The sequence below is a fragment of the Anser cygnoides genome, chromosome 11 (assembly GCF_040182565.1).
Source record: "Anser cygnoides isolate HZ-2024a breed goose chromosome 11, Taihu_goose_T2T_genome, whole genome shotgun sequence".
Lineage (NCBI taxonomy): Eukaryota > Metazoa > Chordata > Aves > Anseriformes > Anatidae > Anser > Anser cygnoides.
In genome coordinates this window covers 1,168,353-1,194,944 of record NC_089883.1, presented here as the reverse complement: position 1 = coordinate 1,194,944, position 26,592 = coordinate 1,168,353, and the positions used below count along the sequence as shown (strand labels likewise).

The 26,592-nt window shown below is 62.4% G+C and overlaps 1 protein-coding gene across 8 annotated transcripts; it reads right to left on the bottom strand.

The window, feature by feature from the left end:
* Positions 1 to 1,742: 1,742 nt before the first annotated feature.
* On the bottom strand, positions 1,743 to 25,907 carry TLE3 (TLE family member 3, transcriptional corepressor). 8 transcript variants are annotated; one of them, XM_067003656.1, is made up of 21 exons: positions 25,628 to 25,907; positions 25,047 to 25,165; positions 24,858 to 24,958; positions 24,664 to 24,727; positions 24,020 to 24,064; positions 17,024 to 17,086; positions 16,573 to 16,677; positions 11,019 to 11,223; positions 10,195 to 10,211; positions 7,994 to 8,113; positions 7,731 to 7,781; positions 7,485 to 7,640; positions 7,170 to 7,302; positions 6,810 to 6,991; positions 5,984 to 6,060; positions 5,540 to 5,789; positions 5,177 to 5,424; positions 4,812 to 4,959; positions 3,613 to 3,763; positions 3,121 to 3,197; positions 1,743 to 2,982 (listed from the first exon to the last, which is right to left on the bottom strand). In XM_067003656.1, exons 2-21 carry the CDS (start codon positions 25,068 to 25,070, stop codon positions 2,875 to 2,877), a joined length of 2,325 nt encoding a protein of 774 aa, XP_066859757.1. In that variant the 5' UTR covers positions 25,071 to 25,165; positions 25,628 to 25,907; the 3' UTR covers positions 1,743 to 2,874. The 8 variants fall into 8 exon arrangements, with proteins under 8 accessions (XP_066859757.1, XP_066859761.1, XP_066859754.1 ...); XM_067003660.1 differs by having other exon boundaries at positions 11,019 to 11,220; positions 16,603 to 16,677; XM_067003653.1 differs by having other exon boundaries at positions 6,795 to 6,991; positions 25,576 to 25,906.
* Positions 25,908 to 26,592: the final 685 nt, after the last annotated feature.

Below are 26,592 nucleotides of genomic sequence, written 5' to 3'. Positions count from 1 at the left end.
TTAAATGCACTCATAACCATTTACCGCCGTACATTATCGGAAGCCCGAGCAGTTAGAGTGCTGCTCCTGCTTTTTATTTCTCCCTCGCAGCAGGCTCTGTCATGTTCAATACATCACGGGGCAGAGCCCTGCAGGACCGTGCGTGTGTCCTTGCTCAAGGAAAGCGCTTTGTCTGCCGGGGCACCCAGGCTGGCAGCAGAGGAATGCGGGACGTTGGCGTCGGGCAATTTCGGAGCACGCGGGAGCCCCCGGCCCCACACAGCAGCAGTGGCACCGTCCCCAGGGAGAATCCCCATCGGGCCGCGGGTCCTTGCTGCGGGCTCCTGACGGCGAAAACAAAGCAGCAGGCGATGGCTTCGGGCCCGTTTTGAGAAGAAAAAAGCAAGGACGGGGCCGGGGTGAGCTTTGTGGTCCCCCCGGAGAGGTGGGGACGCCCGCACAGGAGGCAGCGGAGCCCCCAGGCAGCATCCTTGGGGCACGGCGGCAACCGAAAGCATCCACAAGAGGAAAAAGAGGAGTCGAGCGCCGGGGCCGGAGTCCAGCCGCTCCCACGCAGCGCAGCTCGCGGTCCCAGCCCACTTCCACGGGCGGTCGCGTCCCGCAGCACCCCGAGGCTGCCGAGAGGGGTAGGGCCCTCCTGGCGAGGGGGGGGGTTCTGCACCCTGGTCCCCCCATGCAGGAACAACAGCCTCTCCCCGTGCTTGCTTGCGTTTATTACCAACTCAGTGCGGGGTTTCAGAGGTCGAACCGTTTATAGACACTTTGCCTCCCTTTGAGCTTCATTACATTTACTTTTTATTCTTTTTTCTCCCCCTCTTTTTTTTTTTTTTTAACAAAAAAAACAGTTGTAGTTATTAACAGCTGTACACATCCTGCTACATCCTGAGAAGTCTGACTCGGCCGCCCTCCACCATGCGCAGTTCCTCGCTGGCGGGGGGCTCGTGGGGGGAACGAAGCGTCGATTGCACGCGGCGAGCAGGCAGGAGGGCAGCCGGCAGTGCCCTCAGGGCAGGGGGCAGCTGCTATCGAGGTTTTTCCGGAGCCACTGACCCTTTTCCCGAGGCTGCAGACCAGGGGATGCTCCCGGAGGCTGTACCAGGGCTGGGGGCACAGGCGGGGGGACGCAGCTGGTGGAGCCCCACAGCATCACCGAGACCGAGAGCGCACGGGGCTGGTGGGAAGGGGCTTTTTCAGTCCTTTTTCTCAGCCAAACCGCCCTTAGAGCCACCTTCCTTAAATGCAGTTTTAAAGAGCTTTTTTTTCCTCCGTTCCTTGCCGGGTAATTAGCGCACGAGATCAATCCCATCTCCTGCGGCCAGGGCGCAGCGAGCACTAATGAGCCGCGCGGGGCGGGCACGCGCTGCCTGGGACGTCTCCCTCGGTTTGGAACAGAAAAAAGGGCAAAAATCTCAGAAACGCCGTCCTGAAGGGGAAAAGATCCATTTTCCACGATATCTCCTTTCCACCCCAACTCCTCTCCCCCCAGAGCAGCCACGATGGCCGGAGGGAGGCGATGCTGGAGGCGCATCCGAAGCTCACGGCCGGCCGCCGGCCGCTCTACGGCACCCACGGGCCACCCGTCCCCAACGGGCAGCTCTCACCTCGACCCTAAGTGGGCTTTGACCAGGTTAAGATCAAAAAACTAAAAAATAATCCATAAAAACGTAGTATAAAAATTCTCTTCCATATGCTACAATACAGGGTGAGCACTTCTGCTACACAAATACTTTTATTTCCCGTTATTTCTTTTTTTTTTTCTTTTCTTTTTTTTTTTTTTTTTTTTACCCTTTAGTACAAAATGCTGAAATGCAGGCCTGTGCGGGGATGGGTTTTGCTTCATCGGAACCTATATACCAGAAGACACAAGACCATATAGCCACAGGACCCTACCAAAGCCAGCCCCTTCCCCCCACCACACACAAACCCTACTTGTTAGTAAACTTTGCTTTAAAAAACTGTATTTTAAAGGTTATCAATTCTAATTCTTTACTTTCATTTGAATACAAAACACATAAGTTGCTATTATCTTTCGTGGCTCCCTGAGCTGAATTTACTATGCTTTCTTTGAAATCACTCCTCATTGCTTATGTCCGAAGACCAAGAAGGGCTTGAGCAGATGATTCCCGGATCATGGGCTTCCCCTTTTCTTCAAACATAACGAGCACAAAAATCCATATAAAAACGTGATTGTTTTGCTGATGTCCCGTCAGTAGCTGAGGATCCGACCGACTTCACCGCAGTCCGTACAGCGTCCGAACACGACTAACACACCGAACAACGCACGTGTACGACAGTAGGAACAACTTTCACCAGTGGACATCTTTGCTCAGTCTGGTTACACGCTGCATGTCCAGGTCGCGTCCCAAACGGACGCTCCAGGGGGGGGGCGGGGAGGGGGTAAGGAAAAAAAAAAAAATTGCCACCACCAAAACCATCAGTGGAATACAATTACAGCAGACGAAAAATACACACCTAGTGTACCGGGAGGGGTCCCCCACCCTTCCAATGCTATTTACTAGTCCGGTATTTACATTTTTCACAAGTCTTATGCAGGATGCACAAAAAAAAAAAAAAAAAGTCACAATAAAAAATAAGTCCTGTATAGTGCCACCAAAGCGCAGACGGAAAGAACCAGAAAACCAAAAAAAAAAAAAAAAAAGGAAAAAAAAGAAAAAAAAACCCTAAAACCAAACCAAAAAATTCGTTTAGGGCTTCAATGTGTGCCATATTTGCAGACCTCCAAATAAATCCGTGTGTAATCCCAGGCCGCCCGTCGGTGGCCGAGCCCCCGGCCGCTGCCTCCGTGCGCCGAGCCCTGCCACCGCCCGGCTGCAGCACGGCTCGCGGCGCCGCCAGCCCCGCTCCGCTCCGCGGCTAGTAGATGACCTCGTAGACCGTGGCCTTCTTGTCACCAGAGCCCGTTACGATGTACTTGTCATCCGCTGAAATGTCGCAACTTAAGACAGACGAGGATTCCTTGGACTGGAAGGAGTGGGGAATGGGGAAAAAAAACAAAAACCAGAAAATGGGTCAGCGTGGCGGCACTGAACCTGGAAGCCCCCAGGACGGTCCAGGTGCTATCCACCCCCCCGTGCCCCTCCCCAGAAAGCATCCACGTACCTGGAAGATGCTCGCTCCGTAGGGCGTCCTCCAGGCGTTGAGCAGGTTGTCCTTCCCCGTGCTCACGAACCATTTACCTGCGGCCGGACAGGACGGCGTCAGCAGGGGCGAGCTGCCCACCCCGGCCCCAAAGCCACCCCGCCAGACCCGGGTGGCCGCCCCTCTTCCAGCCCCCCAACAGGTCACTCGGGAAAGGGAAGGTTTGGGAAAAATTGGAAAATGGGGGAGTTTTTGGACGCCCACCCCAGCACTGCGTCACCTTCATGCGCCGCCAGCCTGCGGCTCGCCCTCCCCACGTCGTGGCGGCTCAGGACCACGAGCGGGTGGAGCAGCAGGATTGTTCCGCGGCAACAACCCCGCCGGCACCCTCACCGGGATGCATCCTGCCTGCGGCCTCCACGCTCGGCCCGCCCAGCACCAAAAACTCGTGCACGGCCCCAGCCCTCCCCGAGGCACCCACGGGAGCGCGGCGCCCGCTGCCCCGCGACTCACCGCAGTAGGCGAACTTGAGGGAGAGGACGCAGCTCTCGTGGAGGTGCAGCTGGTACTTGTCGGGCTTGGTGTGGTGCAGCACCTCCACGTTGCTGCTCTCCATGCCCACCGCCAGCCACTCGCCCGTGGGGCAGTACCCCAGCGAGAAGATCTGTGGGGGCAGACGGGTGCTCTCAGCAGGGTTTGCGTCCCTCCGGCTTTCGCCGGAGACGCCGGGGGGACAGCACCAGGCGCGCCGCGCCGCAGCTCCCCCGGTTCCGCCCGCCCCGCTCTGTTCTTTCTTCTTCTCTGGTCGATTTTAGCGTGGTTTTGCTCACAGAGCTGACAGCAAGGCCAGCGGTTCAGAAGAGAAACGGGCTGGAAGGGACGGAGCCCCGTCCTCCTAAATCACCACGCGCCCCAGAGCTGGAACGGGGCTTGGCAAAGCCGGGAGCCGCAGGAAGGCAGCGCGAGCGCGGGCCCTGCTGCGGGTCTGGACGAGGCACCCAGCAGCATCCTGCAGGTACAGCGCTCCCGCCAGGGCCCTGATGTCTTTGGACAAAAAGTGTCTGTCTGGCATGTCCAGAACAGAAAGCCTCAGCGTGGACGGCAGCACGGCCACGTCAGCTGCGAGTCCTGGCTCCCAGGGTTCGGAGAAGCACAGATGCGCATTCAGGGGTCTGGAGCCATGCAAAGCTCTGGGGGTGCCAGCCCCATGGGATGGACACGTTTGCTAAGGGGACGTGAGGTCCCAGGTATTTTTTTATTTTTATTTTTGGAGAAGGGCTCTGGGAGGGTCTCCAGGAGGACACAGGTGCCCGTGCCCTGCTCCCACCCCACGCACTGGGCTCCTCCAGCCGTCCTGCAAGGCCTGCCAGCATCCCGGGGCAAGCACTGCTTTCCTTACGACAGCCCAGTCTTGCAGCAAGTGAAAAAGCAACAAAAAAGGGAATAAAATGAGAGCCAGGGTAGCCCTACAGCTCTCACTGCCTCGAACGCTCCCGCATTACACCCAGGACACGCAGGCACCAAGCGAGCCAGGGCTGCGCAGAGCACGTGCCCAGCAGGAAGAGCTTCCTTCCATCGCCACAGAGGCACCAGCCACTTCTGGGCCCATCCAGAGCAGGCAGGCCCAGTTTTCACGGACAGAAAACCCCTGCGCGAGGGCTCCACGGGGCCAGGACCTTCCCCCTCTGTAGCCCAAGGGCTCCCCGGCTCACCTGGGAGGTGAAGTCGTGCTGCTGGAGCTGCCGCCCTTCCCGCAGGTCCCAGGAGCGCACCGTGTTGTCCAGCCCCCCCGTCCACAACTTCGTACCGTCATGCGAGATGTCTATGCAGCTGGCGCCGTCCGTGTGGCCTTGGAATTGCCTGGGAGAAAAAAAAAAATCAAGCCTTGAAGGGAGAACGCATGGCACAACCCACGGAGGTCGCTTCAAGGGAGCTGGGGAAGCTGCGGGATGCGGGTTTGCTCGCGGCAGGGGAGCATCGCCGTGCGCACCGACACCTGGGCTGCACCTCCAGGGCCGTCCCCGCACTGAACGCGCTGGAAAGCCACGCGGGGGGCCCGCGGCAGGGCTTGGCTCACCTGACGAGCGTCTGGTTGTGCAGGTCCCACACGGCGATGTTGCCGTCGCTGCAGCAGGAGAAGCAGACTTTGGCGTCGGGGCTGATGGCCAGCGCGTAGCAGGCGGGGGCGGAGGAGGTGAGCTCGGCCTTGATGCGGGGCGTGGGGGAGGCCAGGTCCCAGATGGTGAGCGTGCTGGCCTCCCCGCCCACGATCAGCGTGCGGCCGTCGGGGAGCAGCTTGCAGGAGCGGATGTAGTTATCTCTGTTCTGGAGGAGGCAGAGGCGCGGAGCTGCTGTTAGCACGAGGGTGGGGGACCGTGCGCCGCGCCGGCGGCGTGGGGACGCAGGGGGACGCTCCCGGGGAGGACCCCCGGGCCCTTACCAGGCAGTCGAGCTGGGAGATGGGGCTCTTGCTGCCCGGCTGGCTGATGTCCCAGATCTTCACGCAGCCCTTGCCGCCGGTGTAGACGTGCCGGGTGGGGTTGCTGATGGTGACGGCGCACACCACCTCCCCGTGGCTCAGCGTGTTGATCTGCCGGGCGTGCCGCGGGATGCCGGGGCCGGCCAGGGCGTCGTGGGGAAAGGGGACCGGCTGCATCTGCCCGTCGGCGCTGACGTGGAACGAGTAGGCCCTGCAGAAATTGGGGGGGACACACGCGGGGGTCAGCCCCGGGAAATAGGCTTGCCGAAACGCAGCACAGCCTTTCTAGGGGCACCATCGAGTGGGGTGCCACCGGCGCTTGACCCAGCCCAAGCGGCGCGCCGCGGTCCCCCCGCGGCGAAACCCCGCACCCGACCCCCCTGCGGCGAACCCAGAGGTGCTTACGGCTTCCCGCCGGGGATGGATGCCAGGCTGGTGGGCAGGCCGGGGGCTCGCATGGGCGGGTGTGGATCGAAGCCGACCTGCCGAGAGACGCGCGGTGAGGCGGGCACGAGCCGGGCACGGTGCACGTCAGCCTCCCAAGCCCCATCCCCGCGCCCGGCACACGGACACGCAGCCCCGCGGCTCCCCCTTTGCTAAGCAGCTTATTGCAATTTTACCCCCCATGCCACCAGAAAGGGGAAGGATTTGGGGAGTTAACCAAAGATTTTAGGCCCTCAAGGAGCAGCATGGGACTTTCCCACCCTCTCCAAGCCATTCCCAAGTCCCTGGGGATGGGAGCAGGCAAGCTGTGCCCTGGTGCTGCAGAAACCCCAAACTCTGCATTAATGGCAGTGGTTTAATTCTCATTCTGACTGTTTTGGGCCTTAAAACACACAATGAGGCTTTAGCAGTATTAATCATAGAATCATAGAACATCCCGAGTTGGAAGGGACCCATAAGGATCATCAGCTCCTGGCTCCACACGGGTCTACCTAAAAATTCAGACCACGAGGGTCTGAATGAAGGGGAAGGTGGCTGTGCAGCGGGTTTTCCCATGGACAGAGGTCAGGATATCCCATTGCAGAGGGACACACAGCACCCAAAGGTGCGCACCCCGAACTCCATGCCCAGCGCCCCTCGCCAGCAGCCAACCCGAACCACAACTAGCAAGGTGCCCCCCACTCCCCCAGCCAACACAGGGGAGCCCCCCCCACATCCCCAGCCCCTCCCGCGCCCACCGTGAGCGAGAAAAGGAGCTAAAAGTGCTACGTACAGCTCCAAAGCTCACCATTGGCGACCGGCCATAGGCGGCGGCGGCGGCGGCAGCGGCGCTCATCTGCGGGGGGATGTTGTGCAGGCCGGCGTAGGCGCCGGGGCTGGTGAGCGAGCCGTTCATCTCGTGGTGCCCCATCATGGCGAAGGGAGCCGCGTACGAGCCCGCGATGGAGATGGGCGTCCGCAGGGCTGAGGCTGGGGGGGGGTCAGGGATACGGTCAGGGGGATGTGGCGCGATGGGTGCGCCACCCCCTGCTGGCCCCCATCCCCACGCAAACTGCTCGCAGCTTGTGCCGAGCTGGGTTGGGTCCCCGATAACCCCCCCCCCCCCCCAAGGCTGCTGTGATCCCAGGGGAGCCCCGGTGGTACCCACCCAGCGGGTCCATGCCGCTCGGCTTGCCGGGCATCGGCCGCAGCCCCGGGGTGCTGCTCGTCCCCGGGGTGGGAGCGTCGTTCCTCGGCGTCGGAGTGTTCGACTTGAGCCCGGGCGTTGATGATTTATCATTCTGGATGGAGAAGGGACCAAAAAAAAAAATAAATCATATAAAGGATGAGGTTCAACCACCAGCACCCATGGGAGAGCATCCCCTGCTCGGGAAGCCCAGGACCCTGCAGGCAGGGCAGGGCAGGGCAGGGGACAGGGCAGGGGGGGCAGGGGACAGGGCAGGGGGCAGGGCACGGCACGTACGTGGCCCAGGTCCTTAGTCTTGGAGGAGGGAGTGCTGCTGGAGGAGGCGACCGAGGCCGGGCTGTTCGGCGCGTCCCCCTTCTTCAGCCCACGGGCTTTGTCGATGCCGTTCTCCGGGGGGGAGTGGGCCGGGCTGACCCGGGGGGTGGCGGGGTCCTGCAGGACGGGAGACAGCGCTCGCACCCCAGGATCACCCCCTCAGACCCCGGCCCAGCAGGCAGACCTGCCGAACACCCCTCCACTCACCTCGTTGGAGACGTCGACGACCAGGTCGTCGCTCTTGTCACCATCGCTGTCCTGCAACACAGCGGGAGTCAGCGCCCCGAAACGCCGGAGCAGCCCCCGCAGAGCCAACCCACCCCCCGGCAGCACCAGGCAGGGCGCATCCACCCCGCGTTCGCCACGTTTTGCCCAAACCCAGCTTTCTTTTACCCGAAGCCCTGCCCGAATGAGCGCTGCCCGCCCCTGCTGGCACTCCCGAGCCCGGCCCCTGCTGCTATCCGACTCACATATCGGCTCATGCTGTCCTTCTCCTCCGCTTTCCGCTTCTTGGAGTCGATGCTGTAGTCTGTGGAGCTCCGGTGCTTCTCGCTGGCTCTCAGGCTTTCCGAGGGCGAGACGGAGTTATTCTGCAAAAAAACAGCAGGCACGGCTGAGTCGCGAGCACAAAGAGACGGGATTTCGTGAGCGGCAGCCCGAAGGGCACAGCACGCAGCCTCCGGCCAGCACCGAGCCCAGAACCCAGCCCCAGAGCCCAAAATCCCAGGGCCCCCCCCGCGCGCCTCCTGGCTCCGGCATCGCCTCCAGCCCCTCGCGGCCGCTCCTGGGCACCCGAGCCCGCCTGCCACAAAAGCAGGGAGAAGGGAGGAGCTGTTTGGTGTTCCGAAAGGAAAACCCTGCGAGGAAGCCGTGCAACTACAGCACCTCCCCGGGAGGTAAATAGGGACACCAAACCACAGCCCCGGGCCGGGCTCGGCACAAGGGCAGGCGCCCTCGAGAGCCCGGCCCCAGGGGAGCCCGCAGCCGCTTTCTCCTCGGTGGCAGCAGAGCCAGGACCTCGTCCCCGGGTTTTATTAGGGGAGCAAAGGGCAGAGCGGGGCCCGGCGGCCGGGGAGCTGCTTTATCTCAGCCCCGGCTAAGCCGCAGCAGCAGCCGAGCTCCGCCAAGCCAAAGGGCGTTGAAAAAATGTTTGGAAAAACACCCGGCAACAGGAGCCTGGAGGCAGCGAAGCCAAGCTCGCCGGGCTTTTGTGCAGGAGCCCCGGGTGCATCCGAGCCCGTGGCCCCCCCGGGACCTTCCTCGCCCACCAGCTCTGGGTTTGGAGCAAAAACAGCAGCGGGGAATCGATGCCGGGGCTGGCAAAACCCCGGCAGCCCGGCCCCACCGCACAGCAACGTCCCTGCGCAGATGGGATTCAATTAGGTTTCTCCGAGCTGCAGGAGAAATCGCCGGCATTTCGTGTCTCGTAGCAGAGCCCGCCACCCCTGCTAAGCAGAAATGTTTCTAAGCCCCTCCGCCTGCCTTTCTTTTCCTTCTGAAAGGGAGAACTAAAGCAGTTCATGTTTCTCCTCGGTACCCAATAAGCAGCTTTGGATAACACCGGGGTCTTTCTTCTCAGGCAGTCATGCTGAAAAACCTCGGAGCTACCAGAGAATCATGTCAAGCATTTAGAGGCATCGATCCATTCAGCCTTCTGCTGGCGCGCCGCCAAGAAACTAAATATTTTTTATTGCTCAGGCAAGGCTAGGAAAATATGAATGACTAACTCTGATTATCGTGCGCATTAAACCTCCCCGGGGAATGCCCCGTGTTTTATTTTATAGATCGGGAACATTCCCATCTTTCACGGCCCCCTCCCCGCCCCTGCGAGCAGGCAGGTTAATGATGCCCGATTCCCCTCTCCCCCCCTTAAATAGCACTTTTCTTCCCATCCGCCCTCGGCTCTCCAAGGGCCCCTCCGCAGCGAGGGGCCGGGGCGTGCATGGATGGCAGGAAATCGCTGCAAAGCCGCGGCTCAGCCGGGCTTTGTGCTGGCAAGCTCGGCCGCGGGACGCAGGCAGCAGGCACCCAGGGTGGGGGGCACGGGTTGAAACAACCCCCCCCCTCCTCCAGAGGGTCCCCCCCTGCCTGTTTGAGCCCCCCATTGTGCCGCAAAGCAGCGCCCGGCCGTAGCGAGAGCCAAACCCCGCTGCCATTAACGCAGCCGCATCAGGGCCAAAAATAAAAAATAAAAAAAAATAAAAATAAAATCAGCGCTGGAGGTGGCAGTTGCCCTCGACCGCGGTTATTTAGCTGGTTAGTTAACTGCTTGACCTCCCAAGTCCTACTTAACACGGCGTAATAGCCCCAACCAGCCCGGCAGATTAGATGACCCAAGATAATAGGAGAGTGATCAGGAATAAAATAGCTTTCCTAATCGCCCAAGGATTTTTTTTTTTGTATCCGCGCGGACCTGACCGCGCTCGCTCGCGAGCTCCGGCACTGGGGAGCGCGCCGCCGGGGGGGTCCGAGCCCAACGGAGCGACCGCATCCCTTAACGGGGCGGGGATTTTGCCTGTTTTTTTCCCTTTTCTTTTTCGTAAGACCCATCGGAAAGGCGTCCCCCGAGCTGACGCCCGGGAGCCCGCTCTTTAAAGCGAGAGGTGGAGCAAAACCGCGCAGCCATCGGAAAGCCAGAGTGGGGAGACAAAGGGGGGGGGACTGGACTCACCGCGCTCGAGTCGCGCTCTTTTAGGAGAAGCCGGAGTCAGAGGCGAGGTCGCAGCCAAACAAAAAAAAGAAGACACAAAACCGGCAGCGGTTAGAATAAGGCTCAGAACAGAAAAAGCAAACCCAGAAGCTCCTCGCTGCAGTCCCCTGCCTGAACCCAAATCCACCCTGCAAACGGGCGGGACGGGGGAAAGGCCAGGCCTTGTGTGGCAGCGCGGGGCTGCGGGGAAACCTTCACTGCTTGTGGTTCGCGGCTGAACCCGTGCGCTGTTTTTTTCTCCCAAAAAGACTGATTTATTGCTAATAATAAAAAAAAAAAAACAAAACCATGCATGATAGCGAACATCACCGGTTTCCAGGCCATCAAAGCCTCTGAGCAGAGCTCTGAGGGTGATGGAGGGAGGAGGAGGAGGAGGAGGAGGGGTGCTCAGCCATCGCTGCACGGCTCAACGGGGCCGCAGGACTCGCGTCCAGGCCCCATCGGTGCCTGCAGGGACTCAGCCCCGCGGGCGAGCTCAGGGCCACAGGAGCAAATCAACCCGACAGAGGTCAACCTGCCGGTGCCACTTCCCGGGCAATTTGCATTCCCTGTCCTAAACGGGCAAAAAAAGGAGCAATCTGGAGCCAGCCCCCCCTGTGGCCCGATGACACCTCCCAAACCCCACCAGCCCCAGGCCGCTCTGACCCACCGGGCGCCCCAGCGGGCGCACGAAGCAGGAGCAGCTCTGGGGCGGCCTGGAGGCAGCGACACCCCACGCCGGGGGCTCCCGGCGCCGCTCGGGGACCACCCCGCACCCCAAGCAGCGCCAGGCTGGGCTCTCATACCTCTGTGGTCCAGGTCGTGGTGGTTCTTCTCGTCCTTGACGGCCAGGTGGGCCTGGCTGCCCAGGGCGCCGAGCGCCAGCAGCCCCGAGCTGCTGCCGGTGACGGGTGGGATGCCGGGGGGCTGCAAGCCCGAGGGGTGCGGCGGCAGCTGGACCGGGGGCCCGTGGGCGGCGTGGGAGAGGTGCTGAGCCTGGAGCTGCTGCTGCTGCAATGAGACCACCAGTGAGCCGGGGAGGGAGGGAGGGAGGGGGCAGCGGGACGGGGGCGGTTTTGGGCCGCCCGGCAGGATCTCGAGGCACGCGAGCGGCCGGCTGCAAGGAGAAGCCCCGTTAGCAGGAGGGACCCCCGGGGGTGGGGGGGGACGGGGACCCCGGGGGTGGTCCCAGCCACGGCACGGGACGCATCCTTCACGCGAGGCGACCTGCGTCGTCGCCGCAGACCTGGTTTTGCTCTCCAGCAGCCGTAAGCAAAAGCATCAGTGTAACGCAGGCTGCGGAGAGCAGCTCTGGACGGAGCAGCCGCCGCTCAGCCAGGCCACAGGGACAAAACCAGAGCGCCCAGGGGCCGGCTGAGCTGCAGGTGACCCTTCTGCCACACCGCAACCCGGCCAGCACCCACGGGCCCGGCCACCCCATGGCGTGCCCGGGGCCAGCCGAGCTGCAGCTCTGGGGAGAGGAAGGTGCAGAAGGAGCCGCGTTCCTCACGCCTCTGGGTCAGACACAAACTCGCTTGGAGAAAGCGTGCTGAGACCTGAGTTAGCGGGTTACTGCTCCAAGCCTGGCTCAGAGCGCTCGTTTCCAAGCGCCACGTTTCATTGCCACAGCTCCTGCTCCAGCTCCCCACGCCGCAGGCTGGCCAGGATGCCCTCCGGTGCTGGCATTTCCACCCCTCCTGCCTCTGCTGCACCAACCACAGGAACGAAGGGCTGGGGGGGACCAGCAGAGCCCCCACCTCTCCCCTGCCAGCCTGCGCTGGCACCAGCCACGTCGTCTCCCTCCCCGGTGCCACCAAACGCGGCACAAACAGTCGCCGAGGGGGCAAGCTGGGGATGCAGGGCCCGCGGCACGGCGAGCAGCCGCACCGCCAGCCTGCGCACCCGCATGTGCACCCTGATGGGGGCATGCACAGAGCGGGCAGGGGTCCTTCGTGCAAGCTCCAGAGGGGCTTTGGCCCCAGCACGGAGCGAGGGGGTGGCAGCAGGCAGGGGCCATCCCGCATCCCGACACCAGGGCCCCTGTGCACCGCGATGCCCAGGGAGCACGGGGCTCCCGCCAGCACCATCACGGCATGGTTCGGTTTAATCCACGGGAACAAGGCACAAACACCACACGGGGCCCTTCAGGGGGATCCTACGCTTCCAGCACCCAGCTCATCTCCCCAGCGCTGCAAGGGGATGCGCCCCACACCAGCACGCGCTCTGCAGCCCCATGGGGCAGCACAGAGGTCGCAGCCCAAAGCTCACAAAAGGTACCGGGAAGGCACAGAGTGGGGGGATCAGCCCGAGAGGTGTTGGGGTCTGTGTTCAGGGCACTGGGTCCAGGTCACGCGTGTAAAAGGTGCCTGGAAGTACCCCAGATAGCAGCGCTTTGAGCCCCGACAGCTCCAAAGGAGCCTTTTGAAGCCGCTGTGTCAGCAGCGGGGGGAAAGGGCTCCCAAAGAGAAGGGCGGCCGCAGCTGCTGAGGTTGCAATGTTTTCCTCCCCACCACGGGGCTCCCAGCCTTGGGCACTGACGGTGCCCTCCCTCCAGCCCGCAGCCTCCACGTGCCCATGGCACAGAAGCAGAGCAGCTGCACGGCCACACACACCCGGCACCTTGCACACCCGGCACCTTGCACACCCGGCACCTTGCACACTCCTCGGGGCACGCCGCGAACGCCCAGCAGCCCCTGCAGTCCCACTTTTTGGGACAGGGCCCCAGGAATTCCTGGGGGAAAGCAGCGGATTCACCTGCCCCCTGAGCTCCCACAGGGGCGGTGGGGCTGGCGAGCTGCTGCCCGTGCCCGCGGGACGGAGCTGCCTCCCCCTGCCCGGGCAGAGCCGGGGTGGGCAGCCCACGTCTGCCCGCACCTCGCAGCTGGCCCGGGTTTCTAAACCTCATGCGAGGCAAGAGGGAAATCCCCACCCAGCACACGACCCGGGGTCAGATTGGAAAGTAAGCAGTTGCAGTTTCAGGCAGAGGAGATGCGTTATCTCCAAGCGCAGCTTCTTCCGGGCAGTGCAAAGGTCTCGGCTGTGGCAGGAGCCAAATCCAGAAGGCAATTAGGCATCTGCAGCGCCGGTGGAGAAAAAGCACGAATCGTTTCATCCTCAAAAGCAGGAGCTCTGGACTTCTGCTGAGCTGCTCCATCCATGGTGCAGAGAGGGGGAGGCATCCTCAGGCCCTCCGAAAGCCCACAGACATCCTCAGTCCAGCGTGCACGAGGCAGCAGCGCAAGTAGCCCATGCTGGCAGGACCGGGGGGCCACCACAGCTCCCGAGGGGGTCCCCAGCCCCACGGCTCCGCCAGCGGTGCCAGCATCCCGAGATCGATCCTTCCCATCTCCAAGGGAGAGGAACAGAGCCTGGCCTCGTGCGGAAATCAATGCGCCCTTCGCAGTCCCAGCCCCACGTGATTTCCACCCGTTTCAGCGGGGCTGAGGCAGGGCTGGCCGTGGGACCGCAGCGTTCCCCGGACACTTTTCCAGCCCCAAAATCCAATGCTTTCTCCTCGTCTCTCCACGGTGGGCAGAAGCCAACTCCACGTGGCAGCAGCAGCAGCCCTGGAGGAAGGGGACGGTGCCCTGGGCGCCCTGCTGCACGGGCAGATCCTGCGTGGTGCTGAGGGCGCAGCCTCGGCACGGCCCAAGGACGCGGCACAGCCCCACCGGGCCCAGCAGCACCCAGGCGGGGCAGAGCGAGGCAGGCAGGACGGCTCGGCCCCCTGAGCCTCTCCCTCCAGTGGAGCAGAAAAACGGTGTTTTCTTCCTTTTTTTTTTCTTTTTTTCTTTTTTTTAAGCTGCTGGCAAACACGTCCATCCAACGGTTCGCTGAGCTGCGTGGGACCGGCCCCATGGGGTACGAGCCACCCAGCGAAGGTGTGGAAATGAGCACCAAGCCACAACGTCCCGCCACAGCTCGAAATGATGTTTCGGAGTCGTTTTCCTTCCCTTTGGCAGGCAGGAACCGGTGAGCAGGAGGAAGGCACCTTGGGAGCTCCCTCACTGGCTCCTGGGAGGCTGCAAACCCCTCGCCCCCAGCGTGGCAGGAAGGTGACGAAGGGACGACGAGCCCAGGGTGCCCACTCTTCGCTCCCAGCTCCCGTCCTTCCAGGGTGCTTGGCTCTGCCACATCCACGCAGGCGAGCCCTCGGAGCTGTGGGCACACATCCCACCGGGAATCCCGTCCCAGAGACCCCGCAGCAGGGGGGACCCTGCCCAGGTGTCGGCGGAGCAGAGGGATGCAGCGGAGTTCAGCGATGCTCCTCGCTTTGTGCCTGCTCTGCCAAAAAGCACCACCCCTCCCCACCTCCATTCCTTCCCAGAAAAATGCAGTTTCCAACCCCACATCACCAGGGGGGGGGTTCATCAGCAAGCAGCCCCGTGGGTGAAGCTTCAAGCTGGGGGCTGACGGGGTGCAGGAGCTCTTCGGCCACCTCCACCACCCCAAAACCATCCCATGCTCAGCCCTCGCCCCGGGTCCCGGCCAAGCGAGAGGAGGCGGCGAGGGATGCGCAGGCGCAGAGCCCTTTTCCTCCTGGGGTCTACCCGGCGTGTGCCAGACAAATATGGTTAAGATATGAAGAGGTTACGGTTTACGAGAAAGGCTGGCAAGGAATATCTCGTATGTAGAGTGTTTTTAATTGGATTATGTACATCATGCTTCATGCCTTTGTTAACCGATTTAATGGTTCACCACTTAAGTTCACCACTTGCGTTAAATTTAGTAAAGTAGTCTAATCATTTCCAGAGCTATAACCAAATCAAGGGCTCAATTTCACAGAAGCCTGAAGCAGAGGAACTGTGAGACAATGGCCTAGATGCATAAAATTAACAGTTCTTGACCTCAAAAGGGGCGAAAAAAGGTTTTAATGGTTTGGTGCATTTTTTGCGCCGGTCGGTTTTGTTTTGGGCACCTGCACCGAGGCGCTGGCGCGGTTACAAACAGAGCCACCTCCTCTGGCCGCGAGGCCCCGCAGGGACAGCGGAGCCACCCTGTCCCCGCTGTCCCTACCCTGTCCCCAGGGGACACGGGGTGCAGGGGCCGTGCACGCCCCACGGGCTGCTCTCTTCCACCCCACAAGCACGGCCACGCGTGAGCGACCCGCCCCACGCCAAAACCCTACAACAACAAAGCGGTGTGCGAGCACACGGGGGAGAAATTCTCCCTGGCGAAGGACAAAAAGCTCTGGTTTTGGGGACGGGATGACCAAAGCCCCCCTGGCACCAGGCAGCAGCGCCCGCTCCCCAGGGACGCCGGGCGGCCCCGCGCTCTCCTCTGCCCGTAATTCCTGCCTCGTGCACGTCTGTCAGGCAAAGCCATTAAATGGCTGGCTGCTTAATGGTGGGACGACACTCGCCTTAGCTCTGCTCTGAGGAAGCAATTACCTTGAAAATGGGGGTCACAGGCCCCGCTCGTTTACCTTAATTGAATTCCAATATCTGCCTCTAGCTGCCTGCCACCTGGCTAGGGCTACGAGCGGCGAAGCAGCGCCGAGCGGCTCCCCAGCCCCTGCCCGGGCTGCGGGGCCGGCCGCCTGGCCTGGAGCTGCCCGTTAAAAGGGAAAAGCCACGGCCACGGCCTGCACGTTTCCCAGGGCGGGCAGGATGCAGGGAGAGCTCCACGCTCCCCCGTTGCAGCAGCAAGAAGCTTCCCTGCCCCTGCTTCCGTGCAGCAGCGGGAGAACGAGAGCGGGTGAAACGCAAACAGCCGAGGAGTTCCCTCGTACCGTTACGGCAGAAGTGCGAACAGCGCTCCAAAAAATTTAATGTTCCATAGAAAAACCAAAAGCAGTGCTCCAAAAAATTAAATGTTCTCCAGAAAACCAGGAGCTAGACCCAAAAGAGCTCTCGGGCCGGGACGCTCCTCGGGGACCGCGCTGCCCCATGTGGGGGAGCTCCGACAGGAGCAGGTTTCCTGCAGGACCGAGACCTTTACGTCAATTAAAGAGACAATTAAACTCGTTAGTCTTAAAAACGCTCGAGGATCCACGCGACAGACCCCGGCGACACCGAAGCGGGTAAGTCAATGCATGGAACAACTCTGGCAAGCTTACAGCACATTTCACATCAACAGTACAGGCAGAGGCAAGCCTGGGCTCGGGGGGCTGGGGGGGACCTGGGCCCTGCTCGGCTCCCCTCAGACGCCTCCCAGCCTCGGGGACGAGCAGCATTTGGCCGGCGGGGGCTGTCTGGTGCCAGGGGGGGGGGTAATTTGGCTGCGACCCCACCTCGCCCAGTGCCGGATCGGGGGGGCTGGGACGGCCGCGGTGCCGCGAGCTGCCCTTCCCTAACGCCGCCCGAGCGCAGGATTGCCTCTGGTTATGGTAAATGATAGGAATAAAAGGGGTATACACACGGTGAGAGGCAGATTGGGAAGTCCACGTACCCCGATGATAGCATTCAACTCCGTCATTGTCACTTGCTTGGCACGTTCAACAGCCTGTGCAACTTGCTGTTGGTGCTGCGGGGACAAAGGCTGGGTCAGGGCAGGACACGCGGCACCGAGCCGGCACCCCCCCCATGCCCCGGGGCCACCCTGATCCCCCCCCTTCTGTTTTTTTTTTTTAATTTATTTTATTTTTTATACTGGGGGCTGGTTTTGCGTTGCCAGCTCGGTCAGGGCAGGGCAGAGCCCATGAAGCCTCTCCCGGGGTCCTGCTCTCCCCCACCAAAGGTTTTACAGCACCCACGGGGGGCCGAGCCCCGCTTCCCTCAAACCGACCCCAGCCCCCTCAAAAAGCTGCTCTGGCGGGGGCGGGTTTCCTAGGGAAGTCCAGCCCCCATCCGGGGCGCGGAAACGTCCTTACCTCTTGTGACAGAAAAGGCATGATCTGCGCTAAAATCGTATTCAGCCTTTTAGCAATTTCTGTCTGAAAAAAGGGAAGGAGAAAAGGCACGGGTTAGCACGAAGCTGCCTTCTGCAGACTGCGCCGGGCTTCCCAGCAGCAGCGATTTGCATCCCCTCCCCTCCCCTCCCCCCCCCCCAGCCACCGCGCAGGAGGAGGCGACTCCCCGGAGCGCAGCGAGAGCGCGCGGGGCGCACGGTGCCCGCCGCGCGGGGCAGGGGCTGCTCCCCCCCTTCTGACATCTCGGTCCCGCGCACCGAGCGGTTTGCCAACAGCGATTTTGGCCGGTGCCGTACGCAGCCGATGGTTTTTCCCTGATCCCAGCTGCGCCGGGCTCCTTCCCCACCCTAACCGAAGCCCGTTCGAGTTACTTCTGCCACCCTCACGTCACACCCCAGATATTCAACCCGCAGCCGTTCGCACCTGTCGGCTTGGCCACATTATTTAGGAGTTTAATAATAACAGCCTATGCTGTCAAACTGCGGTTTCTGCGACGTCTCCATTAGCCGGGAATAACGTTTTCCTTGAGCAAAAACCCTGCCGCGCGTTTCAGGCGAGCCAGCAGCTTGCGTCTCACACCCCGGTGCCGGGGGCTGCCGCCGTGCCCGCACCGCGCGCCCCGAGGATGCTCCCACCCCGCAGGGCGAAGGCACCCGAGACACGGATAAAGGCTTGGAGAGGGGCCTCATCCCCACCGGGGGCACCTCCACGGGGGAACCCGGTGCCCAGCAGGGTCCGAGCTCTGCGGGAGCAGGGGACGGAGAGCGGCGGCCGTCCCGGGGCAGAGCATGCCCCGGATCCCAAGAGTTAACGCCGGCCGCTTCGCTGGCCGCGGCAGCTGTTAAAACAGCTTCTGGTCCAACTCAAACAATTCCTGAGCAGCCGTAAGGATTCAGCGCCGCAACAATGGTCGGAGCAGAGCCCTGGAGCACAATCAAACGCCGAGGAATTCCTCCCGCCGGCCCCGAGCAGCTCAGTTACCAGCAGGGCAGGAGCGGTTACCTGGTCTCGCTCCCATCGGCCGGCACCAGCTCAGAGCCCCCCGCCCCGCGTGCCCCCCAGAGCCCCCCGCTGTGCCCAGCTGCAGCCACAGCCCTCGTGGGTGCCGCCCGGAGAGGGGCTCACCCCCACCCGCTCCCCAAACACTGCGCTAAAAGCGAGAAATCCAAACGTGATCGTTTACAGGGGAGGAAAAAAAAAAAAAACACAACAGAATCTCAACACCGCTTTGAGGAACGGAGCAGAGGCAGGGGAACAACCAACAAGAAAACCAAGGGGCGGCAATGCGCAAGGAGGACCCCAAACCCTCCTGATAAACCCTCGCAAACAACCAGCGGCGAGGCGGCACCTGCACCGGGCACTGCCCGCTCCGACTTCAAAGCGACGGCGGTATTTCTGGAGGCCGGCTTTTCAGAAAGCACCGCGGCGATCGGATGACACCTGATGCTTTTATTAGCCCTTTCGGAGGTCATGGGAATCGGCTGGTGCTCTGTTTCAAGCAGGAGGCATCTCCGAGCTCCTGCCTTGGAGACCCAGGTGCATTAGCCGCAGCTACGCGAGCGCCGCGGCACCGTAATGGACCTGAAAGCAGGGGCGAAGGCGCTCGCCTCGCGCTCGGAGCACTTAGGATGCTCCTTCCTCCCAGCAGGGCTGCGGCCAGCGGGAGCCTCTCAGGGCCTGCCAGCGTCCAGTGCCTCCCAGGCAGCAGCACCTTCGTCCTCACGCCAAATCCACGCGAGATAAAGCCCCAAAAACCCCACCGAGCCCCGCGCGGGGCTGCTTCGGAGCGGCAGTGCCACGGGAAAGCACCCCGGGGCCCGCACCACCCGCCGCTCGGCGATAGGTAAACCTCTCCCAAGGCCTTTTCGGCACTGACAGATCGATTGGGTTCTATATAAACTGCAGCCCCGTTAAATATTTATTCCTTCTGATGAAGCCGATCGGATTCTGGATGCCACGAGCGCTCTGTACCGCTCCTCCAGCGCGACTGCTCTCCGTGAGGAGATGCGTGAGCCCCTTCCTGCTGGCTCCTGACAGGTTCCAGAACAATTTCGGCCCTAATTCGAACGGAGAACCCCGGTGCCAGCAAGAGCAGCCCCTCGGGCTGAGCGTCGGGCAGGTCGTTCGGGTGCCGAGGGAAGAATCCTGCACCCCAACAGGCTGCGGGGAGCCCAGGGAGAAGCAAGCTGCCGCTGGGTCTTCCCTGGGCGCTGCCGAGCACTGACACCACCCAGACACACAAACTGCACCGAGAACAGCCACTCAAGCCCAGCTTTGCCCACATTTCCAACAAAGATTTGAAGAAAAGCTTCGTCCCCAACAAAAAGGCCTCCTACGTGGGATTCAGCAAGCAAGAATGTATTAATGTCCAAAATCCTACAACTGCCACGTTTCCTGTTAGCAGGAGACTCGATAATCTATAAATATTTGATCACTTTAATTTTTCCCATTCCCCAGCACATCACACTCCAGTTGAGAGGAGGCAGAAGTTTAACTGGCAGCACAAAGGGACGCTGTGGCACTGCGGGAACAGGGCCGGATCCACACCCGACACCTTCCCCGTGCCAGGGCCCGTTCGTCGTGCCCTGCGGAGCCCCCCCCAGCCCCGGCGGGCAGCTCCAGCCGTGAAAAATCCCTATTTGTGGCACGGGGTTGCCATGGCGATGGCTGGCCCCGCATCCCCGCGGCACGCACCGTGTGCTTTGTCCACGGCAGAGGATGGAGAGCCGGGAGCCGTGCCCGGGGAGGGGGGCGGTGGCAGCACTGACACCCACCGGAGCACCCCGAGGGATGCTCAGCCCCGGCAGGGATGCCCACGGCAGATAAAAAGGGCGAGGAAAACCCCAAATCCCGATTAATCCCGCTCTGCCCCCAACCCTGCCAGGTATCCGACCTGCTGCTGCGCCAGAAATGCTCCTGGCTCGGCGTTCTGTCAGCGTTTTTTGTGATTTTTGTCATTTTTTGATCAGACGCCTGCGGTGCCCGCATCAGCCCCAGCGCCCAGAGCGCTTAAGGGCAGGGATAAGGGCAGGGACAGCTACGTCAAGGGACATCAGTGGGCACCAGCCTGGTGTTAAATAGCTGCGGGTGGCCCCCCGGCCCCCGTCCTCTGCCATTACACCTGGGCACAACAGGGGGGACCTTAAACATTGCGCCGCTGGCCGCAGGGCACGCAGCAGAGAGCTGCGAGGAGCGGCCTCGAGCCTTGAACGGAGCAGCATTACGCCAGGACAGAGGCAGGCAGGCGAGCACAGCGGAGCGAGCCTCGTGTCCCCAGTGCCACTTCGGAACAGATTTCGGGCCACACCAGGCTGAGCCCCAACCCGCCCCGGCGTGCCGACTTAACCAGGCGGGACAGCGCCAGAGAGGAAGGGCCAAGCACGAGGCACAAGGCGGCCCCAGCCCTCCGTCCCCTCCACAAAGCGCCCCACAACAGCTTTAAGAGCCCCGCTGCGAGCCCCCAGCACCCCTGCTCACGGGGGACAGGGCGAGGAGCCCCCCGCAGCCCCCCCGGGCTCGCCCCAGCTCCGCACCCGGCGCTGCCCCAGCCCGGCGCGGGAGGAGGACGAGGAGTAAATCACACCAGCCGTGAAGCACCAGAAGCGTTTGTTGAAGCCAGGATATTGTCTCTTTAAGCACATGAAAATCAGGCCCTTGAGCAGTGTGGTTCTCACTCCGGCACACAATTATGGGTACTTTCAGCTGTCTACCACTATTTCAAGTGCTCTCTCCAACCAGGCTGTCAATGGCATGTTGAAAGCTATTTGTGGCTGCTATCGTTATTAGCAAAGTGGAGAGCTTCGCTGATGAGAATTAAATTCGGGGAGGGGGCGCGGCGGGGCGGGCACCCCCCCCCTCATTACGGCATTGCCAGAGGCCGGGCTGGGGGGGGGCAGAGCCCCCAGCACCGGGGAGCGCCCGGCCGGGGGCACCCGCAGCTCCAACGGGCTGGCACGGGCCCGCTCCTACCTTGGGAGACCTGAAAGCATCACCCTAGCAAATTACTTGGCTTCCGAAGAATTTAGCAAATTATTACCTGGCACTCCTCGCTAACGAGCACGACAGAAAGTATATTGTGTTCCTGGAATATTCTAGAGAAGGGGAAAAAAAAAATAAGCCTCTCTTCCCAGGGAAGTGTCAGGAGGGTTTAGGTTTGTTCCAAAGCATTAAGTGTTTAAGCACGAAAACAAGAAGTGCTTATGTGGAGAGTTCTCAGCCATAAAAAAAAAAAAAAAGCATGCGGCACAAAGGTTCCCCCTCGGAGGTGTCCTGTTTCCCAACGCAAAATTAGTTTTTCTTTTGGAATCGTTACTCCCTCAGATGGCATCTGGCGATTATCTGCAGAGATCTGAACAAAAACAATGCAGAAACAACACGGGGAAGAAGGGCTCTTTGTGAAAATCAATTAACCTTAAAGAGAGTTTCGCTGGGGTTTAGGAAGGGAAGCCCTGAGCAGCCTCACGTTGGGGAAGCCGAGCGGGGTAACAGAGCGCTTCATTCACCGCGAGACCGATGTAAGGAGCGATTGACTGCCTGACATGCAACAAAGTGGGTAGTCACTTCCTAAATATTTCCTTGCATATGGAGTTGTTTATGAAACTGCATTTTTCTCCTAACAAGAAACAAAACGAGAAGAAAGGGGGGAAACAAAAAAAAAACAAAAAACGCACACCCGGGCGCATATGCACGCGCTTAATATTCAGCGTAGAAGAGATAATCTGTTATATAAGCCCACAGACAGACAATCCCCTTTTGCTTAAAGATGAAGTATCCATCAATGTTTGTCTCAAGCAGATGTAATCACAAGCAGTCAAGTCTGGAGGGCAGGACACCGCATGAATAATTCAGGCACTTCAGCCTACTTGATTGTGCGCGGATAAACACGAGTCAACCGCTAAACAGGTCAGCCGATAAAACTTGTTTGCTCCGACCCGCCACGGCCACGCCGGGCTCGGGTGGGCACGGGCTGCCCAACGTGGGCACGCGGCTACCCGCCGTGGGCACGCGGCAGCCCAGGAGGGGCTCAGCCCCCCCGGGGTCCTGGCTCCCGGCCCCATCCCCGTTCCCGTTCCCACCCCGTTTTGGCCTGGAAGCGCGCCGGGCTCGCCGCTTTGTTTTCCTCCGGCACCACGCACGTCGCTGTCAATCGAAGCAGGAGACGCCTTCGCCTCCCCAAAAACACTCAGCGAGCGCGAGGCGCGCAGCATATGGCACCGGGAGCAACGCGCGCGGGCGGGGATGCGCGGCGCGGGCTGGGGGCACCCCGGGAACGCTCGCCCGCTGCGGTTCGCGCCGACGGGGGAGCCCCCGGCACGTCTCGGGGTCCCCAGCGCCAGGGTGCTGACGCCGGCCCTCGCTGCCATCCTGCAGCACCCAGGCGGGAGATGGAGAGGGCAACCCCTGCCTCCCTGCCAAAAAGCACCCGTGGGTGCAGCGGGGCTCCTCCGTTACCTCCGAAACCGCCCCAGACCTGAGGCCAACGGGGAAGGCGCGACGCACGGCTACGCGTCATGGCACGGAAGGAGCGGAGCATCCCATCAACGCACCACGAAGCCAAGGCCAGCGACCAGCCCCCGTCCGGCAGCGCAACCCCTCCCGGAGCAGGGCTTTGTAGGCAGCCATCCCCGGCGCAAGGCAGCCCGCGCGTCTCAGAGAGCGGCAGCTGCTTTCCAAAGCTCCCATCAGCAAAAAGAGCGATGTTTCAACACCTGCGTGGGGCCGAGCCATCACGGCACCAAGCGAGCAGGCGACAAAACGCACCGGCCCTCCAGAGCAAGGCTGGCAGAGCTCTCCAAGGGCAGCAGGCACCGATCCTGCACGCGGGGGCATCCCGGGCCGCACCGCGACCCAAGGCACCCGAGGCGGCGCGGCCTCGCACGGACACCTCTGGCCGGGCAGAAGCGACAAGAGAAAAGGGAGTTGGGATAATCTGCGTGGAAGAGAAGACATTAAAAAAAAACCAACACCCAACAACAACCAAAAAACCCAAGCCAAACAAAAGCACAACAAAAAGCCCTGACGGCTAAGCAGTAATTATTTGTGCTACTCTGTGACTACACACCAAAAAGCCGAAGGGAACCGTGTGTGAAGGAGAGGCAGACTCACAGACACGCTGCTTTGAATTTAATCATCTGCTAACGACACTTCCATAGGCAGGACCGCGATGCTGCTATTAAGCAAAACCACTTTGGAGCTGAACGGGCTGATCCGTGAGTTGCGAAGTTGATGTCAACTTGTATCTGCCTTCGGTTCTTAATTAGAGCTGCTTCTAAAACCAGTAAGCAGCAGCAGCACAAATAATCAGGTCTAATCTCAATAATAACTTTATTCCTTTAAGTTTTACCATCATGTGCCCAGCCTTTAGGCTCTTTAACTATAATCTTATCAAGGCAGCACACCGCATTCCGCTCTGGCCTTCCATATTTTTCCTTCAGGCAAGTTACATATTAGAGGAGACCAAGGAAAAAAAAAAAAAAAAAGGCACCAAACGTTGCTTCATTTTCCAGATGCAAAGACAAATCCGTGCCATTGAGCAACACGCCACCAGCTATCGGTGTCCCGAAGATAATTCCCTGCAAGCCTCACGCCACGGCGCTGCGAGGGTCGGGGCTCGGCCTCAGAGCGAGGCGCTTTGTGCCGGCAATAAAACCGGAGGCGAACGCAGGCGACGGCAGCACTTCCCGGGCGCCCGGCACGCACGGCTCCAGGTACGCGCCGCCCGGCACCGGGGCCGCTTCCACCTCCCCGCACAAAACGGATTCGCAAAACCCGAGTTTCTCCCGAGTACACGCACACAACCCCGCCGGCCTGCCAGAAACCCGCCCTTCAAAACAGGAGCTGCCGGGCCCCGAGACCTCCCCCGGAGCCACGTCCCCGGCTTTGCCCTGGTCCCCCCCGCGCTGGGAGAAGGGCGCCGGGAGAGCCTCCGTCCCACCTCCCCCCCTTCCAGTTACTCACCTGTTTGTGCATCTCAATATTCAAACCGTACGACATCTCATAGTACTGGGGGGGGGAGGGAGAGGAGGAAAAAAAAGAAAAAAAAAAAAGAAAAAGAAGGAGCCAAGGTGAATTTGAATGAATTTACCGTCCGGCGTTTGCATAAGGTCATTACCAGAAAGCATCCTGGTCGGGGCCGCGCTCGGAGCGCTGGCAGCCGAGGAAACGACACCTCACAGCCAGCAGATGTTGCAGGCTCTGCCCGACACCCCGAGGCCCCCCCGTGTGTCCCCCCCCGGGCACGAAGCGGCGCAGAGCCGGGGGCTGGAGGGCTCGGGGGGGGGTTAGCAGCCCCCAGCCGGGGTGGAGGGGGGGGGGCACGCTCCGGGCTGGACCCGGGGGCAGCACCGGGGGTCGAGGGGGGTGCTGCAGGGGGGGGACCCCGGTGTTCCCACGCCCCCCACCCCCCGCGGTTGGGACCGGGGCGGGGAGGGGGGGGCTCAGCGCTGCCGCCCCGAGCCTCGGCTGCCGCAGGGCGGGATGGGGGGGGGGGCGGTGGCGGACCCCCCCCCCTCTAATTTCTCCCCCCTCCCTCGGCCGGGGGCTCCTCGGCGGGGCCGCCCCCCCCTCCCCCGGCCCCCCCCCCCCGCCCGCCCGCCGCTCACCATCACGTAATGGCGCTGCATCTCCGTCTTCTCGTTCGCCAGCTTGTCGTACTCCACTTTCAGGCTGTCGGGGGGGGGGGGGAGCAGAGCACAGCGGCCGGGGGGGGGCCGTCAGCCGCCGCGGGGAGCGGCTCGCCACGGAACAACCCCCCCCCCCCCTCCTCCTCCTCCTCCTCCCCCCGCTCCCAGCTCACCTGTGGTACTGGGCTTGCAGGAACTGGAACTCGTCCTTGATCCGGTCGCAGGATTCGGCCACGGTGAATTTGAAGCCCGGCTGGCCCGGCTGGTGCGGAGCCTGCGGGGAGCGGCGGGGGGGGGGCGCTCAGCGGCTGGGGGGGGGGAAGGGGAAGGGGAAGGGGAAGGGGGGGGGAGCCGGGACTCACCGGGTGCCGGCCCTGGGGGTACATGGCCGGGCTGGGGCGCGGTCACTGGAGCCAGCCGCGGCGATCGCGACGTGCGCTGCTGCCCGCCGGCCACGGAGCGCTCCCGGAGAGGCCGAGAACTGGAACAAAGAGACGAGAGGAAAGTCCGTGCGGGGGGCGGAGGAGGGGGGGGGGGGGGCGGGAGGGGTAAAGGGGGGGGGGGGGGGGGGGAAGCAGCGGGGCCCGGCCGCCCGGCTCGCCCCCCGCGCAGCCTCCGCACCGCGCGGCTCGGCCGGGGAAGGCGCTGCGCACCCGCGGAGCCCGGCCGGCACCGCCGCTTGCTGCCGCCGCCGCCGCCCGAGCCGCCGGGCTTCCCCCCCCCCCCTCAAGACACCGAAACCAGGAAAAAAAAAATAAAAAAAAAAAAGGAAAAATCGCCCAAAACGATAATAATAATAAAAAAAAAAAATTCAAAACAAAGCGGTGAGGAAGGAGAATCCCCGAGGTATTCCTGTGCGAGAAAAGGGGGGAAGCAAAGCCAGGAACTAACGCCGGAGCACGACGGCCATGGAGGAGAGGAGGAGGGGGGGAGAAGGCCGTACACATCCGAGTGCCGCGGGCATGCGACGGGCGAGCGGTGCCTCCGCCGGCCGCTCCGCCTCGGCTCAGCTCCGGGCCGGCGGCAGCGCCGGGACTCCTCGGGCCATGCTGCTGCTGCTGCTGCTTCTTGGGCGGGGGGGGGGGTCCGGGGCCGGGCTGGGGGCCGCCGCCGCCGCTTTGCTGGGCGCTGGGGTCCCGGTGCTGGGTGCTCGGTGCCGGCTCCCGGTGCTCGGTGCCGCCGCCGCGCGCGGACTGGGGCAGCGCCGGAGCACGCGGCCCGCGCCGCCGCCAGAGCGCTCCGCGAGGGGCGGGGGGGGGGGGGGGGGGAACCGGGGAGAGGGGGCGGGACGGACGGACCCGAACCCGGGCGGCCTCGGCGGCGCCGGCCAATGGCGGCGCGGGGAGCCCACGTGGGGTCGGCGAGCGCGGCCGCCGATTGGGCGCCGCCGAGGGGGGACGTCACAATGGCGGCGGGGTGCGGGCTGGGCGCGGGGCAGCCCCGCCGCGGGGGGCGGAGGCGGCAGCGGGCCGGGCCCCGGCACCGCACCGGGACGGCACCGAGCGGGCGGCCCTGGGGCTGCTGTGTTGTGTTGTTCCCCCCCCCCCCCCCCCTTTTTAATTTTTATTTTTTTTAATTGTTTTTGACGCTGCCCAAGGTTTAACGGGGGTAAAACGGCACAAAGGCGGAGGGGGGACGGGGAAGGAGCCCCTGCTGCGGCCGGGGAACGGCTGGGAACGGCTCGGAACGGCTCTCCGCCCCGCCGCCGCCGGCCCGGCGAGGATCGGCCCCGCGCCGCGCCCCCCCCCCCCCCCCCCCCCCCCGGCTCCCCCAGGCCGCGCACAGCCCGCTATGGGGGACCCCGGCCCCCACCGCCCGGCCCCGGGCTCCACCGCCGGCCCCAGCCCCGCAGTGCCCGGGGAGCCCCGGTCCCGTCCCCGTCCCGCTGCCCGTCCCCGGCCGAGCCCC